Source organism: Chroicocephalus ridibundus, chromosome 1 (assembly GCF_963924245.1).
Source record: "Chroicocephalus ridibundus chromosome 1, bChrRid1.1, whole genome shotgun sequence".
In the NCBI taxonomy this organism is placed as follows: domain Eukaryota; kingdom Metazoa; phylum Chordata; class Aves; order Charadriiformes; family Laridae; genus Chroicocephalus; species Chroicocephalus ridibundus.
The window spans coordinates 159,870,623-159,887,291 of record NC_086284.1 but is presented as its reverse complement, the minus strand read 5'-3'; the positions used below and the strand labels follow the sequence as shown (position 1 = coordinate 159,887,291).

Here is a 16,669-nt window from a genome sequence, read left to right as displayed (position 1 = left end):
CGATTGTGTCTGGGCTTGCATGTTTTGGCCTTGGCAACACACCTAAAAAGCAAGGGCTTACCACAGCATCACGGACAATGTGGAATTTGAGGTACTGCACCAGTTTGTCTGTGTTGGACTTCTTGAAGAGGAAGTCCTGCTGCTCCTGTGGTAGCCCGCGGATAGCTGTGTCTGTGGGCCAGAAGAGCGTGACGGGTCTGTGATTAGGATCGTTGATCAGCCCAAGCAGGTTGTTTTTCTGCAACATACCAAAAATTGGGGTGGAGGATTATAAAATGACATTGACCCTATCGGGCGAACGTCTAGTGTAACTCGGATGCAGTAGCCTGTGGGCTGCCTGGTCACCAGCCTCCAAACACCCTGACTTTAAAAAAACAGATGCCTGAGTTGAGCTGCCTAAGTTGAGTTACATGACCAAATTCTCAGAACTCCTTCATCACCCAGGACTGCCCACTAAAAACCAGGCTGACCGCACAACTTTGGGCTCAAACCTTGGCTATGTAACTTGATGTATGGTAGGACAGAGCTGAGCGTGGAGGAGGAAGGTGGCTGTTGGTCTGCTTGGAATCCCCCCACCTCTGTGGGAGAGGGACCATGTGGTGACCAGGCTTGTCACGTACTGTGTTGTCAGCCCTTTGGCTCCACTGAACACCATCCTGCTAGTAATGTCATGTGCCATGTCTATGCTTTTTTCTTTAAAAAAAATTGTTTAAAACCTTTGCTCAATGGCTGCTGTCTCTTGTGTCCTTACCTCTAGCAAACTGCTGAACAGGATGTAGCCGTGTTGGGCTGCAACCATTTTAAGGCTTTCCTACAAAGAAAGGAATTTCAGTAATTTATCTAATAAACACATTATATGGGTATTTAAAAAGCAGATATTAGCTTGCTTTCCCCTGTAAGTAATTTCTTGTTATGAAATCAAAGCCACTGTAAAAGCCCTGTGCAGAAGTCCTCTTATACTTATAACTGTAATTCCTGAATGAATTTTAAACATAACATTTAATTTATTCAGCAGTGTCAAACAATATTTGTATAAGGTCTGTACTTACTTCTGCAACTTTCCTTTTTTGTAGCTTACATGAATTATATCTAACGGTAACTGTGTAAAAGCCCCTGGGTTGACAGTGGCAATGAGCTACACATACCTTCTTAAGGGGGAAATCCTGCATATGTGTTGGGACCAGAATTTGGTTTATGACATGGATCACGCCATTTGTGCCAACAGCATCACTGAGTATAACTTCAGCTTTGTTGTTCAAAACCAGCGAGTTCTGGAAAGGCAACAAAAACACATTTTCTGTGGAACCTTGTGGGAGGGTGAGGCCGATGCCAAATTTCTTTGATACAGTGAGCCCAGATCATCCCTTCTCTGCAGTAAACACTAGCTTCAGTTTTGATAAATTGCCCTTTGCTTTTTCAAACTCTGGTCATGCTCATAAGGCCAGAATTTGAGGGTACAATAACTTGTGTCAAAGCAAGGGTTGTACAGCTCTGCTCTTTGCATAGTAGATAAATGCTGAACACTTCAGCTGAATGAGCATTCAAAGAAGACTGCTGTTTATTTTCGTGAATCAGAGGAGGAAAGGGAACCATTCAGTGTTGTGTGGGCTTTTTTTTTTTTTTTTTTTTAAAAAAAGCTGAATGAGAGCAGACTGTTTTATTATTCTGTCCCCTGCCTCTTCATGCTCTGTTACCTGAGAGTAGCTGATGTGTATTGGGTCCCCATGGAGAGAGGTGACATTGTTGATTGTTGTCAGGTCATTGTACATCAGACTGGCACAACCCACTATGTGGTGCCGGAGGACCTGAGCCATCACTCCTCTGGCAAACCAGTTCTTGACCTGCAGCAGAAAGTGGAGGAGTTGTGAAGCAGTTGAGCAAGGCATCTGAATCCAAAAGCTCATTGCCAGCTCGCCAAAAACTTCTGGCTTCTTACTTACTCGTGGATCGCTGTTTAGTATGTCTGTTCGAGGCACAAACAGAGTGAAAGGGCCAGGGCCTGCAATATCTCTGATAGAAAAGGTCTGCCAAATTTAAAAGGACAAAGCAGTAGTGAGTCGTTAATGCCTGTAGTGTCACCTGGTGATGGAGACAGCTCTACTTAGCGGGAAGTGGTGCCTGCAGCCCTGTTGCACATTGAGTTCCCTTCCCTGTGGCGCAAGGGTGAGAGAAATTCTTGTATGGTGTGGACTTTCCTTCCCATACCCGTGGGTATCAAATGGAAGATTTTGGCTTATAGCCAAGACTCCATTTCCTCTGCGATAATGAACAAACAGGAGAAGAAGAGGGAAAGCTCTCAACCAAACTAAGTGTAGGGAGGGTGGAGAGGGCTATTCCCTCCTGGGCAAAGGAAGATGAATAAACTCTTTCATCCTGAGATAGTCAAAAGTGGATATGTGCATGTGTTGGTACATGCATTTAGCTGATACATGGTTTCTTGTACCTAGGAGTAGATTAAATACTGTTAGAGGTACAAATGGACTTGGGGTGTTGAAGGTGCTTTGCAATGACTGCTGATAAACTAAAATAAGAAGAGAGCTCTGCCAAAGTGAGAGGACACCATCCATCTACCCATGGTAGTGAAATTGAAGCTAGAATATGAGTCTTTGGACTAGGTGTCAGCAGAAAAGAGCATCACAGTTTGGGAATGTAGCAGAAGAATGATATTTGCTCACATCAGACTTCAAGAGAGATATGCTGGAAGATCTCAGACTGTGAATGTGTGAAAGCTTCAGTGTTATGCCTGGTCTGGGGGCCCTATGTTTCCCTGGGATCTTAATCTTTATTATTAATTCTCTAGAGGTTTTAATGGCAGTCAATAGTTTAAATTAGAGCATCTCCCATATTAGTAGCTGGTCATCCAAATCCAGTTCCAGTTAAGTTGGTGGATTCATGCCTGCTCCCTGCCCTGCTCCTTGAGGGGGGGGAAAAAAAAACCCCAATCCAAACAAACCAAACCAACCAACCAAAACAACCCCAAAAAAACCTGGTAAACACAGCATCCCTCCCCCCAGAGGTTGACCTTTTCTTACCTCTAAATGGAAATAAAACCTAGATGTGTTGGAGTCCCTGAGAAGTTCCTGCAATCAAGAACAAGACTTCGTAACATTGCTGCAAACATGAGGCAACGTCTATGGTGTAAAAACAAATGCAGCACTTGGGAAAGGAAGAGAACTTCTGTCCTGGAATAAATGATGCCCATCTGCATTGCTCCTGCTTTTTTCTTACCTTTCTCTGTCAAAGAACAGGCTTCTTTGAAACTGAAAAATACCAGTATTAACTCCCTAGCACTGCAGTCACATTGATTGTCCATCAGTTGTTTGTTTGTGGGGTTTTTTTGGGCAGGTAATGTTATCTTGCAGCATCCTGTTCCTATTCCTAGTTTCTTGGATTGAGATTATTTCAAAATCTAGGGTGTTCATGAAAAAATTGGCATGTTTCAAGACACAGCCATTGTATTAATTGACTATCTGAAGAAAAATAAGGGCCAGAAAACACATGTGGCACTTTACCTGGAAGATATTGCCTCGGCACTTAAATCCATCCCCAATGTAGTTATCTTTGCAGGTGCAGGTCCTTTCTGTCAATTCAGTGTCATTACAGATGGCAAATTCACTGCAGCCTCCATTATTCTTGTAAGATAACAATTTAAAATAGTTAATTCCTTCATTGCCAGGCATACAAAATGATTCTAGCTTATCATTTTTTTTTCCATGTATATAGTTTAGAAAGACTTAATCCCAAAAGTGTTTTGAAACCAGATCTTACTGGAACTTCTGATGGCATGTGTGTTCTTGCAAACAATAAAGAGCATTTAAGGCTCATAAGAAATAACTATCCTTTTATGCAGAGGGTGTAGTTTTGATTTCTTCCTTATATCTTTATTTTGTGGTGCTACAAGGATCCAATAAATTTCCAGGCAGGTTTCATTCTGGACCTTGAGCATGAGGCTTCGCCGCTCTGCATAGGCAGCATTGACTTATACTGAAGGGAACTATTTACAGTTGTAAATCACTTTTATGGTGCCAGGAGGCTGGATTTTTAGAGGACCACTAGCATAGGACTGCCTATTGTTCTTTGTCTGATGGCCCAGGTTGGCTGGAATGGGGCCCTACCACATGTGCTCTCCTCTAAAACACCTCCTGTCTGCCCCTGGGTGCACCACCAGTGTGACCTAAGGCTTGGAGCAGCAGATGCACCTCACCTGGCCACCTGCTCCAGGAAAGTCTCTGTGCTAAAGGGAGATGTTCCTCATCCAGAAGCAGTGTGCTGGGGTTCAGAGCTCTGCCCAGCCACAAGTAGGTGCTCCCCAGTTAGCACCTTGGTTTGCAAATACACTTCTATCCTGGATCTGAAAGCAAATCAGGAAGAACTGAGAAGCCATCTTTTCTTTCCTTGTGCTTGTTTCATGGTGTCCTTTCTGCTGCAGGTCATCTCAAGGATCCTTTCCCACAGGCCATGAGCGGGAGCAGAATCTCCTCTGGGAGCTACCAGCAGGGCCTGACTTGACCGGCCATAGTGAGCCCTGGCTGTAAGGAGTCAGTTTGGGTGCATTTGCTATTTATTTGGCTAGCTTTACATGGACTGTTGGCGATCTTGGGTTTATCATAGCTTCCCGTGAAGCTTTGCTGCACAGGGGTTTGGCCACAGTGAAGCCAGATTGGCCTCTGGTCTGACACTGGCACTTCTCAAGACTATCTTTTTTTTTTTGTATATATATATATATTTTCTCAGGTGGAAGCAGAGTTGCTGGAACGAGGCACAGGAAAAAGAAAAAGCATACAAAATCACAGGAAGCAGTAGCTCGTAAGTTTGAGCTCCCCTTCCTCCAGCTTCTGGTTTTGCCCTTGCTCTTTCATCTCTGCAACCTTTCAAGGTTAGAGAAACTCTGCTGACAGGCCGAGCTGGGAGGGTGAGAATTATTGTTGCTGCACTGGGAGCACAAAGGATTAATGTGCACGGGCGAGAGGATGTGTCCCTGCTGCAGCTTGCCAAGGAGCAGAGCAATGCGGCTGGTGCAGAGCACCGCGTTGCTTGCGAATGTATGGTTTGCAGTGTGTGAGTTAGCTTGTGTGAAACCCATGTGGCTAATTCTCAGCCTGCAGGGATAAGTGAGGGAGAGAATGAGGAATGCCACAGGAAGCCCTCTGTTGCGTGTTGTGGAGGAAAAGGAGGGAAACAGTTTCTGTGGAGAATACTCTCTTGTTTTTTTCCTTTAACCTCCCCATTGAGAGAAGTTTCCATCCTCCCACCCATCTCCCGTTTCACTGTCCACTAACCCACCTCTGCTGCAGCTTGCAGTGTTGCTGTCCTGTATGATGCATCCACAGGGATGCATTTGGGATGCAGCCTACGTGTGGCCCTGGGGTCTGTGAGGCTCTGTTCTTTGGCTGCTCCATGGGAGCTTTGCCCTAGGTGAGCCTGCAGGCTGGGACCTCTGATGGAGACATCTACTCCAGGGAGTCCAGGCACACCCAGGTGCATGGGTCTGGATTGTCCCAACATGGATTTCACTGGTAACGACCCAGCAATGTGAGGAATTGATACTCTGATTGGGCTATAAAAATTTCAGACTGGGAAGGGGATGTGTATGATGGCAATTAATTGTTTCTCTTGTTCAGGCTGCACAGATACGGTCCCAAATCACACCAGAGGACTTAATGACAGGAGAATATTCAAAATAAATAGGGGGTTTGATCTACAGGAGGTTATTCTCTCGGTCCCCAATCACCTGGCTCCTAGAAAAGTTAGAACTGGCCCCTGAGCATCAACAATCTGAACCTTTGACTTTTTAAAAATTTTTTAATTATTTTTTTTTTCACATTACAGGTAACGTGCAATAGATCACGCTTCTCTTTTTTTTTTTTATAATTTGAACCAAGCTCTTTAACTGTCTTGCCTAGAAACTGCATTTCCACTCCCCAGCCATAGTAACGGAAATGTTGTCAAGCCCTCTGGGTCCCAAACACAAATTTAGATGGTGGCTCTTTGTATGAATTCTAGCAATGACAAAAAAATCTGCTGAGAAGACATGACTTTCACTTTACCACTGCAGACTAGGGTCTGTTTCTCTAAATCTGGAGGCTTTTTTTGTTTTGTTTTGTTTTTTAAGACTCAGTGATGAGTCCAGGCCCTCATTTGTATTATGTCCAGGCTGTGGTCCAGGAAAAGCCCTTACTGCATGTGTAGTTTCTAAACCAGTGATGGCACTAAAGCATGTACTGAACTAAGCACGTTTAAAAATTAGCTAAGCTAGCATAAGTGGATTCTGCGCATAGAAGGTCCCAGATATACCCATCTGACTTAGTTTTGAATGCATACAAAACCCAAAAGCATATGATTATAACAAGACCTGAAATAGTCTCCTGAAATGGATACTTACTTGTGAACACAGGCTGATGTACGTGCATCTTTTACCATCTCCAGAGTATCCCTTCAGGCAATTACATACTGCCTACAAAGCAAAACCAGACAACATGTTTGACTTTTTTTCAGCACACTTAGTTAACTTACATTTTTGCCAAAATATTTCATAGTGATATGGTGTACATCATCTCTCCCGCAGCAGTTTCTTAGCCACATGAACAGCCATAGACTGAGACTGGGGAATAACAATTTCCAAGGGGCTCTACCTGCCCTTTCTCTGCCTACCCATTTCTTGTTTCTCCTTTGCTGTCCTGGTCATTTGAAATGACCCCTCTGACACCTGCACGCCTGCTGGCAAAACAGGCTAAAACCCTAATTTGTTTCCCTCATTTGATTTGCATAGGTTAGTATTCCCCTCTCTTGTGTTGCCTTCCTCTATTTTTTTTAAGTGATGAAAAATATCTTCAAAACACACTTGGAATGGTGTCGTGATGTTACTGACGGCTTCCCATGCAGTGGTAATGCATTTGACGCTTATGTCACAATTACTGTTCTGCACTTGCAGTTACCACAAAGATGAAAAATTAACACGGCTGCAAAGAAATTACTTATCTTCCTCTCCAATTCACTGCTTTATGGTTCTCAATTTAGAATTCACATTTAATATATAGGAGATTGAGTATTCAAGGAGATTTCTGCAGCAGAAATAAAACTGGCAGGCAGTGTAATAGCAGTGTGTTAGGTATCTGGATGACTGAAAGTATTACAGAAAGCACACTCATTTCTGTCCTATAAGTTTGGCTCTGCTGCAATGGGATTTTGTAGTGCAGGTTGTTCTTGCTCCACTGTTAACATATTCCCATGGGTAAGGAAATATAAATAACCACGGAATGGCAGGGATTGGAAGGGACCTTTGGAGATCATCTAGTCCAACCCTCCTGCCAGAGCAGGGTCACCTAGAGCAGGTTGCACAGGAACACACCAAGGCAGGTTTTGAATTTCTCCAGAAAAGGAGACTCCACAACCTCTCTGGTCAGGCTGTTCCAGTGTTCTGTCACCTTTAAAGTAAAGTAGTTTCTCCTCATGCTGAGATGGAATTTCCTGTGTTCCAGTTTGTGCTCATTGCCCCTTGTCCTGTTGCTGGACACCACTGAAAAGAGTCTGGCCCCATTCTCTTGACACCCGCCCTTTAGATATTTATAAGCATTGATGAGGTCCCCTCTCAGTCTTCTCCTCTCCAGGCTGAACAGACCAAGGTCTCTCAGCCTTTCCCCATATCCAGTCCCTTGATCATCTTTGTAGTCCTTCACTGGACTCTCTCTGATAGGCCCCTGTCTTTCTTGAACCTGGGACCTGTCATGTTGTAGCTACTACTTCCAGCCCCAGTGAAGGTGTGGAGAACAAAATAGCCATGACCTGTCTTGTCTGGAGGGATGGGGAAGGAGTTAAGTGTCTCTGTGCTCCCACCGGAAATGTACTGACTTGCCAACGACAGTCAAGGCAAAGAGTTAATTGATCAGTACTGGCAAAACGGGATGATGTGGTTATTGCCCCTCCTGTCCCTGGACAACTGGAAGGCAAGAGGTGGCCTCTGACTCTTGGTTGCCGTTTTCTGCGTTGCTGCTGAAGAACTACCATTGTGGAGTGCTTGCAGGAGGATTACAGTCCTGCTGATAGCCAATATGAAACTATAGGGGGATGTTGCAGCCAGGGAGTTCAGCTTCTTTTGAGACTGTTAAGAAAAATAGAAACACTAATCCGTGTCACTTGACTGCCCTGGCCAATTTGCTTCTCCTTTCTCCCCTAGTCCTTTTATACTTCTTTCTCTTTGGGGAGTATGTGGTACTTCTGCATGGGAGATGCAGAACAGCAGAGGAGTGAGTGGATGGATGCCGGTATGCCGTAACCTCTGTATGAGAACTATGATTCAGGCTGTTTTGTTTCCTTGTGAATATGTTTGAGCTATGTTGGGAGAAGGGCTATTCTGAAATGAATTTTTTTCTTCCGTGGACAGTTTCTATAACAATAAAAGAAAAGCTATTTGGCAATGCTTTCAAACTGACAGGCTTGCATGTCAAAACCTCCCAAAGGAGAAAAACAACTGCTCGAATCAGCAAAACAATGCTTTCCTCTGCACTTCTGGATTTCTTTTACTGAAATTAATTTTTTCATATTTGTCCACGCTCCCCTTCAAATACTTTTTTGAGAGAAGCACATACTCTTCAAAGTTTTTGTTATGAAATCTGCTTTTCCATTTAAAACAAAGTTGAGATGAGGAAATCTTTCTTTACCCAAAAGTAAACAGTGGGTCAGCCTTTTTTTTTCTGCAATGACAAAGTACTCACTTGATTTGGTCCAGTCTGCGTGCATTCTGCATTTCTATCACATCCACCGTTGTTCTCCAGACAAGGGTTGATTTCTTTATAAAACAGAAACAGTATAATAAAAAGAGTGACTGCTGAAAACCCAAGAAGGGAGAATTTTAAGTAAAGTGTACTAGGAATGCAGATTTATGACATCTATGAATCAAACTAACTCATTCCTTTAGCTACTTAACGTCTAGGTCTTGCAGTTGTTTTGGTGAAGGCTAAAACCCTGCCACCAGCATTTCTAAATTTACACCTAGGGAGGTATAGTACAACAACATCTAGAAGTCTTAAAGCTTGCAATGGTCAGAGGAATATGAGTGCGTCGAGCTGCTGAAGATGGGGCTATCCTTATTGAGAAGTAGGTCTTTTTTTTTTTTAACAAGTTTTGGTGTCACACCACACTGCTATAGTTGCATGGTCTGACAAGTAGTATCAACCACGTGGCACGTAGAGATGCCTTTGGCATCAGGGTCTATAGTATCAGGAAACTGCACTTCTGGGTCATACGGGGAGAATGATCTACCTATAGGAAAGCTCATTCCTGTAGCTTCCCTCCTTGTGATACATGAGATATTGTGAACGCTTACCAATGCAGACTATTCCATCTCCGGTGTATCCAGCATTGCAGACGCATACTCTATTGCCAGGCGTTGTTCTTCTGCACTCTGCTTTAGCAGAACAGCCACCGTTGCTGGTCTCACAAGCATCAATAGCTGAACAGTGACAACAACCCAGTTTAAAACAATGTGCTTTAAATGGCTTTGTGCTTTTCAGGATAAGGTGCCCTTATCTTTTAAAGGGGTTTGCTAACATTTTCTGAACGCAGAACCTTTCTGATTTGAGAGGCCGTAGATTTCATTAGTGCCAGATATTTATTTCATCTTATTGATTACAAGAGGGAAAGCTGAGAAGATTCTTCTAGCCTGGAAGATAAGAATTCGTGCAGAACTGACTTTCAGTAATTTCCCATCTTCTGATTCTGTCTATTCCAACCAAGCACCAAAAAAGGGACCTTCACGTTCTTCTCTAGATTAAATGGCCATTTGAAGCTTTCCCATAGCTTGCCTTTTTCTGCATACAGATCAAACGGCCTTCCCTTGTGGGAGGTCCTGAGTGTAGTACCACCCAGCCACCTCCTGTAACAAAAAGTCCTGGTTGTTATTCAGGTGGATACTCGTGCTATTTCTGCAATTCTGGATGAGCTGGAGGCTGGCAAATTGAGCTTGTTCAGGTTACCCCGGAAACAGGGAGGGAGCCTTTTCTGATCTTCAGCGTGAACCAAGTGAGCCCAAATATTAATATAGTTTTTGCCTCAAATCACCTCAAACTGCTGTTTCAGCAGCTGTAACAGCCAGAATGGGGAGACGACTTGTCCTGTAACTGTTTTTGCCTGTGAATCCTGTATATTCAGGAATAAAGGTGAGTGCAGAGACACTGTGGGTGACCTGTGTCACCCAGCTCTTCCTGCGTATGGGGAATTTCCCACCAGCAGATTAAAATGGATTTGGTTGATTTGTGCCAGAAAAGAAAGTGAAAGCAGCCAGAGTAAGAGTGCTAAAATCTTGGATTAGGACCCTGCCAGCCATTGTAAGTAGACAAATACACTTCTGTTCCCAAGAGAATTAGTATTTTAATCAGTTTAAGATTTAAGTAAAACAACTGTAAAATTAATTACAATCACTGTAGCCGGAAGCAGTTTATTTTGTAAGTCTGGATATCCCAGACTCTTGGAGGGACACCTGGGATAAGATGCTGTTGGCCCTTTCTGAGGGTCTCTCGGATCTCTCTGGTCTAAAGAAGTTGATTTTACCACCCCAGAAATCTGTGCAAGTTTAGAAAGCTGAGGAAATGGTAGGGCTACACAGCTTCCAATAGCTGGAAGTGCTATTGTACCCTGAATTGGGCTCTGTTGGGAAAAGGAGTAAAAGTCATAATCCAGGTTTCATTACTGTGCAAACAATAGGGCTTGGGTTGTGCACGGCATGTTCCCTTTTCTCTGGTCTCCCTTAGCACAATGCCCCACAACTCGGAGATTTTTGAGCCCTTTGTTTGCTATGAATCTGCACCTGTTGGGCTCTTATTTGTTTTGAGCAAACTGGCAGCAATTCTTGCTTTTTAACTGGTGCATAGGGAAGTGCTCATCTCTCACCAGCTCCGCTGTGACCACAGAGGGCTTCAAGCATTTATATTTTTTTTTTCAAAAGGGAAGAAACAAAAGTCCACTTGCCTGTGCAGAACGTCCCATTGCCCTCGAACCCAGCTGCACACTTGCAATAGGCAGTGCCATTTGATAGAAGAAGGCAGCTAAAGAAGTAAAAGGTGGGAGATGACAATTAAAAAAAAAAAAAAGGGAAAAAAGTAGGTCTTCTGTACAGCCCTTTTTTTTGTGCATTGTTCCAAAGGTAATGTCTCATAGAAATAACAAGGCATGTAACCATATGGTATGATGTAGTTACAACCATAAAAATGAACTTAGTCAGACCAAGCTTTCTAAATGTGTTTTTGATGTATTATTTTATGTATTAAAAATGCACGCTTTGGCTGTCGAGTGTTGTATTTTCTCATGCAGAACTCCAGAAGTTGCATGCCTGCTCACCCAAAACCTGTGCATAAATTTTTGTTTGTGTGCACGTGATTTATGGAGGGATGCAGCAGAAATGATGTGCCAGGGTGAGAGCCAGGCATCCGAGTCCCCTGGCTCCAAGTTTGGTTTTCTTGGACAGTTTGGCCTTCTGTATGCAAGTGTGGGTTTACTGACCCATGAGCTCTCTATAATATAGGGACTGCTCCCTGTTGTCACCCAGGGAAAATGCCACAACACAGCCAGCACAATCATGTCCTTCCCCCAACTCTCTTGCCATGCCTGCATCTATCCTGGTACCTATAGGGGTACGACAGCGGATGAATAAGGCTCAACAGAAGAACAGTCGTCTTCTGTCAGAAACACAGTCTTGATGCCAGCATGTGTGGGATCCCCTTGAGCAAATTTGAGAGTCGAGTTTTGCCAAAAAAGCCTGGTAATATATCACTGCTGTGAACTGCAGTTCACAAACACACGGGGAGAGAATGATCTACATCTGGGGAAAAGGGGGTTTTGCCCCTCTGGTTTCTCTGCTCCTACAGAAGAGCTGTGGCTGAAAATGAGGACTCTTTCCAGCCACCTTTCCTTGTTCTTTAAATGTTTTGGGCAATGTAAATCTTGCTGTCTGGTCAACGATGGGGGCAGGTGCAATTCAGTAAATGGCGCAGTGGGGGTGACTTGCTCCTTTGGAAATTGGTTAGTGTCCCAATACTGGTGCTGGACCACTAAGAGCGTTTTCTTTTTTTAATGTTTTGATGTGAAGAGGAGAGCTGTTTCTTGTCAAATGCAGCTCTCTTTGGTGAAGTCCCTAGTGCTGATGGCATTTCTCAGTTATATGTGTGGTGGTGGGTGGGGGAAATAGGAGAGACAGCTAAAGCCCACCTCAGAAACCCACGTTTGTGATCAGCCTTGACCTGCTCTCTTGTTCTCTTTAGTGCTGCAGGCTCCATCTTTATGTATAATGCATGGTAGGATGTCTCAAAGGTGGTTTTTTTTTTTTTTTTGTTTGTTTGTTTGTTTTTTCTCCCCACAAAATCTTGCTTCCCCTTTTAACATGCACATTTTGAACTTTTAGTCCTAATGAATATGGTACATTAATACCACCCTTTATCTCTGTGGTGGAAAACATGAGTGTTATCTATGTTGTTGAGAAGTCTTCATATAGAGCAAGACGGACTGGACTATGCTTTTTGCTTGCAAGAGACCCCTTTTTTCTTCCCCTTCCTCCAAATAAGTGGATTTTATACATACTTAGCACTGGTATGGCATGAGGCATTGCACGCATCGTCTTTGATTTCTGCAAGAAAAAAAAAAATAAAAAAAAGAAACATGGATCAGAACCTTTTGGGTGAACATCCTTCTAGTTTCCCAGTCTTTTTCTCCCTCCATGAGATGCTGGAGTCTGATACGAGTTCTGCACCAGACGACCACTCTCTCAGTCTGCATAGAGACTCCATCTGTATAGGTCAGCGGGTACCACTTAAATTCACCTGTTGTCATTTATTTGTGTTTACTCTGGAGTGCTTTGCTTGTTGTTAGTTTAATTATATAAGTGTAGGTTTTCCAAAGGAACTGAAATCTGCTCAGATACAGCAACTATAGCAACTCGTTAATGATAAAGTTAATTTCATTACTATTTTTTCCCTAAACAAATTTAAAACAGGTATTGAATGCTATTATTATATGGGCTTATACATTTTTTTAAATTTTATTCTATTATACATGGAGTTCTGAAAACGTTATTGAATACGTTTTAATTATGTCTAACTAAAATATAACTTTATCGGATATAGGAGCTGTATTAAACCAACACAAAATGATTTATTTGCTAATTAATTTTTATTGTATTAGCAAGAACGTAATTTAATATCATCCAGTGTTGCATACCTAAATCAACTTATTGAAGGGCTTCAGGCTTTTGATCAGAGGATCAAAATGCGCTAGGTAACTCTGCAAAACATATAGCCTTAACAAATGGGATGTTCTTCTGGGACAGACACAGGGTGATAGAGAATTAGCTAGGTAAGGCATTTAAGTCTCATGAGCAGTATCTCAGCTGGCTCTCTATTAATATGGTACCTAATTGCCATAGCACACCAGTGTCACCTGTATTCCACTGCCTGTGAAAAGCTGTTGTGTATCTGGTAGTGCACTGGGATCTGATCACGGTGGTAGTTCCGGCATTTCCTGAATTGCCCGAGTCTTGCACCAGAGGGCAAAAAGGAGGGGACGCTCACCTGTCTCACACGTCACTCCTCTCCAGCCAACGTCACATTCACAGGAGCCGTCCCCGTCGATCCCGCTGTTGCACTTCCCATGGACACAAGTGCACGCTGCAGGGAGAGAGAAGGGAGGAAGGCACTGTCCCAGGGCAGGGTGGCAACGTGCGCAGCAAGGCAAGGAGGGGAAGGACGCATGGCCCAGACACCTTCTGCTCATGGCACCTTCTGCTCTGGCCTATTTTAAGAAATGCTTTGGCTTGTGCCTATTGGCTTCTACCTACAGAGTAGATCTAAATTTAAAGTATGCTTATCTTTCCTCTATTCCCGAATGCAGGGACTGAAACTGTGTTTTAATGGGAAAGGATTGGTGAAAAAGCAGTGCTAAAGAGGATTATTCTTGCTGTTTGTGGCATGCCAGAGTAGGAGGCACCATCTCCAAACAAGGGATTAGGGAGAAAATACCATAATGGGGAAAGAAAAGGTTTGTTGTTTTTAAGACTGGCCTGTTACCCTGAAAGTGACGTACCTTTCCAGGATCTATAATGGACATGGTTAGAAGATCTAAGGGGAAGGTTTTGACATCTGACAAGGCTAGGGAAGGTGCCTGTGTGGTTCAGGGATGCTCGGTACCTTGATCACAGTTGCGGCCATATTTGCCTTCGATGCAGCCTTCACAGGCTGTGCCGACAAATCCCTCTTCGCACTCGCAGGCGCCTGTGCCGTTGATGCCATCCAGGCAGATGCCATTTCCGAAGCAAGTATTCCCTGCTTTCCCTGGGCAGGGCTGGCACTGCTGCCCAAAGAAACCTGCGCAGCACTCCTTCGTCTGGAAACCCAGAAATGCCGTGCTGAGGATCAGCTCTGCTGGTCTCTGGCCATGCTCCTTAGTGTGACAGGGCTCAGGCTGCCCCCTCAAGTCCTTGGTGGGACCCAGGTGTCCTCCTCCACCCCAGGGAAAGGTGGACGGGATTGCTAGGGACAAGCATGGGATTACCCTCCCCAAACCTGTGCTCCCTCTGCACCACATCAGCTCCCAGCCCTTCCTATGCCACAGCCATCAGCAGCCTTTAACCTTCCAATCTCTGCTGCATCCAGCACAAAAGGCCTATAAATGTATTGTCAGGGACCACCTTGACGTGCTGTGTGTGTTTAGCAGGGATTACAAGCAGGGTGAGGTTCGGGGATGAGGGTTCCTGGCTTTTACTGTGACAGAACTGGTATACTCACAATGACTGTTTTCGCACACTTTTGCTGGCACCCGATCCGGATGGTGTACATTCTCATGTTGTTTTCCGAGAGGATGCAGTATTTCTTCTCCCCTGCCTGAACACAAATTGGAGAAATGGCTCCACTTGTGAGTAATACTGATCGGCAACTTTCAAGTGTTTTTAAAAAATGGGACGTTAACTTTATGCATGCTGTGCACTGACTCACACATTCACAATGCAAATGAAGTAAATACTTTTAGAAATAAAAATGCATTAGCTAAATGATTTTTGCTAGCGAACATACGATCAATTTAACTCAGTGCCCTGTGGCATTCTAAAGATGTGTCTAATATTGCCTTTTCTCAGAATTGAGTAGAATGTTTTTCTGAAGTTTGACAAATATTTCTTTTTTTCTGACACATTTCCTATTCTTCCTAATTCTTCTTGGAAAACGGAGTTCTGCTAAAACAGCTATTGAAACTTTATCTTACAGGTCTGGACACGGTTGGGAAAGATTGCTTGCGCAAGAAGACTTGCCAGTTTCTTTGTACAGTTGTTAGGAGATTGAGAATAAGCATCTGGCTGCTCATTGTCAAGGAAACATTAATGTTTTTAAGTTTTACCCATGAGCATTTCAGTTTGGCTTTGCCAGCCAATTACTTTAATGGAATGGATGGGACTTGATCTGTTTTGAAATCCTATTACTGGCATAATTAATGAAAATATAACAAATTATAAAGGGAAATATGCTTATATAATCCCAACAGAGGGGCTTTCCCAGAAAAATTTAGGTGCCAAGAAACTCTAGGTCCTACCATGGTTGACAGGGATCTGCTAAATATCTCCAGTTTTTATGTTTTGGACCTGTGCATCCAAAGTCTCTATAGTCTCCAAGTCTTCCTGTGACCATAACTCACAGTGTATCGTTGGGGACAGGTTGAGTTTGCCCTTCTGTACATCTCTGACTTGAAGGGCTAAAAGCTTCTTCTGTAATTCCTCCTGTAGCAGGCATACTCCAGACCATGCTCAGCTCCCTTGGTCTTGCATGGTAGAGGTCGCCTTTGCAGTTAGAGGAGGCTTCAGTTGTCCCAATGCATACTAGAAACTGGTTTTCCATGATAAAACTATCTTTAAGCTGCTCTTGGTTCTGCTTCCAGGTTGGATTGAGTCTGTTGACTGTAAGTAATGTATGTAGCAGGCTGAAGTAACTACATCGACTTTTATTGGAACTGAGGCAATTATATTAAAACCAGGATTGAATACATCTATGCTCAGTTCTGATTAAAAAAATAAATTAGCGTTAATGATAAATTACTTACTATTTCTTTCGTTCCTGGGGGACAACTTGATGGCTGCAAACAAACTCTGCACTTTTCCTTAAGCAACACAAATGGGAAGTAGTTAACAACGAGTGTGTAATGCTGCAGACAGGTCGTTTAACAGAAAAATGTATAATTTCCAGCTATATTTCTAAATCTAACCTGCAGGGTGAGTCAGGGGGTGCGTAGTCAGGATAACCACTTTGGTAAAGGTGGTGGGGGTAGCTGGACTGCTCAGCAAGGAAGAATGTCCCTACCAGTGGGTCTGCAGGGACACCCCATGGGAAGCCTTCTCTGAAGGAAAAGTAAAGCTCTTTTGGCTATTTCACTTTGCTCTTCTAAAGCCGTGCTTCCCAAAGGCCTCCCCATCGAAAGCAAAATAAGAAGCAAATCCTGAGCTTGGATGTGGTTTGCCTGGGGCACAAGGGCAATAGCAGCTTGGAAATGGAAAAACTCTTATAGCGTATATGTCCAGTGCTCTGCATGCGTGTGGACCGTTTGCACATGTAAGGTCAGTTTCTGCAAAATGCTTAGGTACCTGTTGTACCTAATATACAATGCTTAATGTTATTCCTGTTTAGCTAAATATGTGCTTAGTTTTAGT

At 43.5% G+C, this 16,669-nt stretch overlaps 1 protein-coding gene across 1 annotated transcript in view; it reads right to left on the bottom strand.

Annotated features, from left to right (window-relative positions):
* Positions 1 to 16,669, bottom strand: part of STAB2 (stabilin 2) — an 88,939-nt gene that overhangs the window by 21,136 nt on the left and 51,134 nt on the right. Inside the window, exons 36-51 of the mRNA XM_063320777.1 lie at positions 16,066 to 16,122; positions 14,766 to 14,861; positions 14,169 to 14,364; positions 13,554 to 13,649; positions 12,568 to 12,613; positions 10,963 to 11,039; positions 9,323 to 9,448; positions 8,712 to 8,785; positions 6,383 to 6,454; positions 3,513 to 3,632; positions 3,033 to 3,080; positions 1,941 to 2,024; positions 1,695 to 1,841; positions 1,146 to 1,271; positions 752 to 811; positions 62 to 238 (exon numbers count right to left, since the gene is read on the bottom strand). Of these exons, the coding sequence (XP_063176847.1) occupies positions 62 to 238; positions 752 to 811; positions 1,146 to 1,271; positions 1,695 to 1,841; positions 1,941 to 2,024; positions 3,033 to 3,080; positions 3,513 to 3,632; positions 6,383 to 6,454; positions 8,712 to 8,785; positions 9,323 to 9,448; positions 10,963 to 11,039; positions 12,568 to 12,613; positions 13,554 to 13,649; positions 14,169 to 14,364; positions 14,766 to 14,861; positions 16,066 to 16,122 (1,602 nt within the window). The remainder of the gene's footprint in view (positions 1 to 61; positions 239 to 751; positions 812 to 1,145; positions 1,272 to 1,694; positions 1,842 to 1,940; positions 2,025 to 3,032; positions 3,081 to 3,512; positions 3,633 to 6,382; positions 6,455 to 8,711; positions 8,786 to 9,322; positions 9,449 to 10,962; positions 11,040 to 12,567; positions 12,614 to 13,553; positions 13,650 to 14,168; positions 14,365 to 14,765; positions 14,862 to 16,065; positions 16,123 to 16,669) is intronic.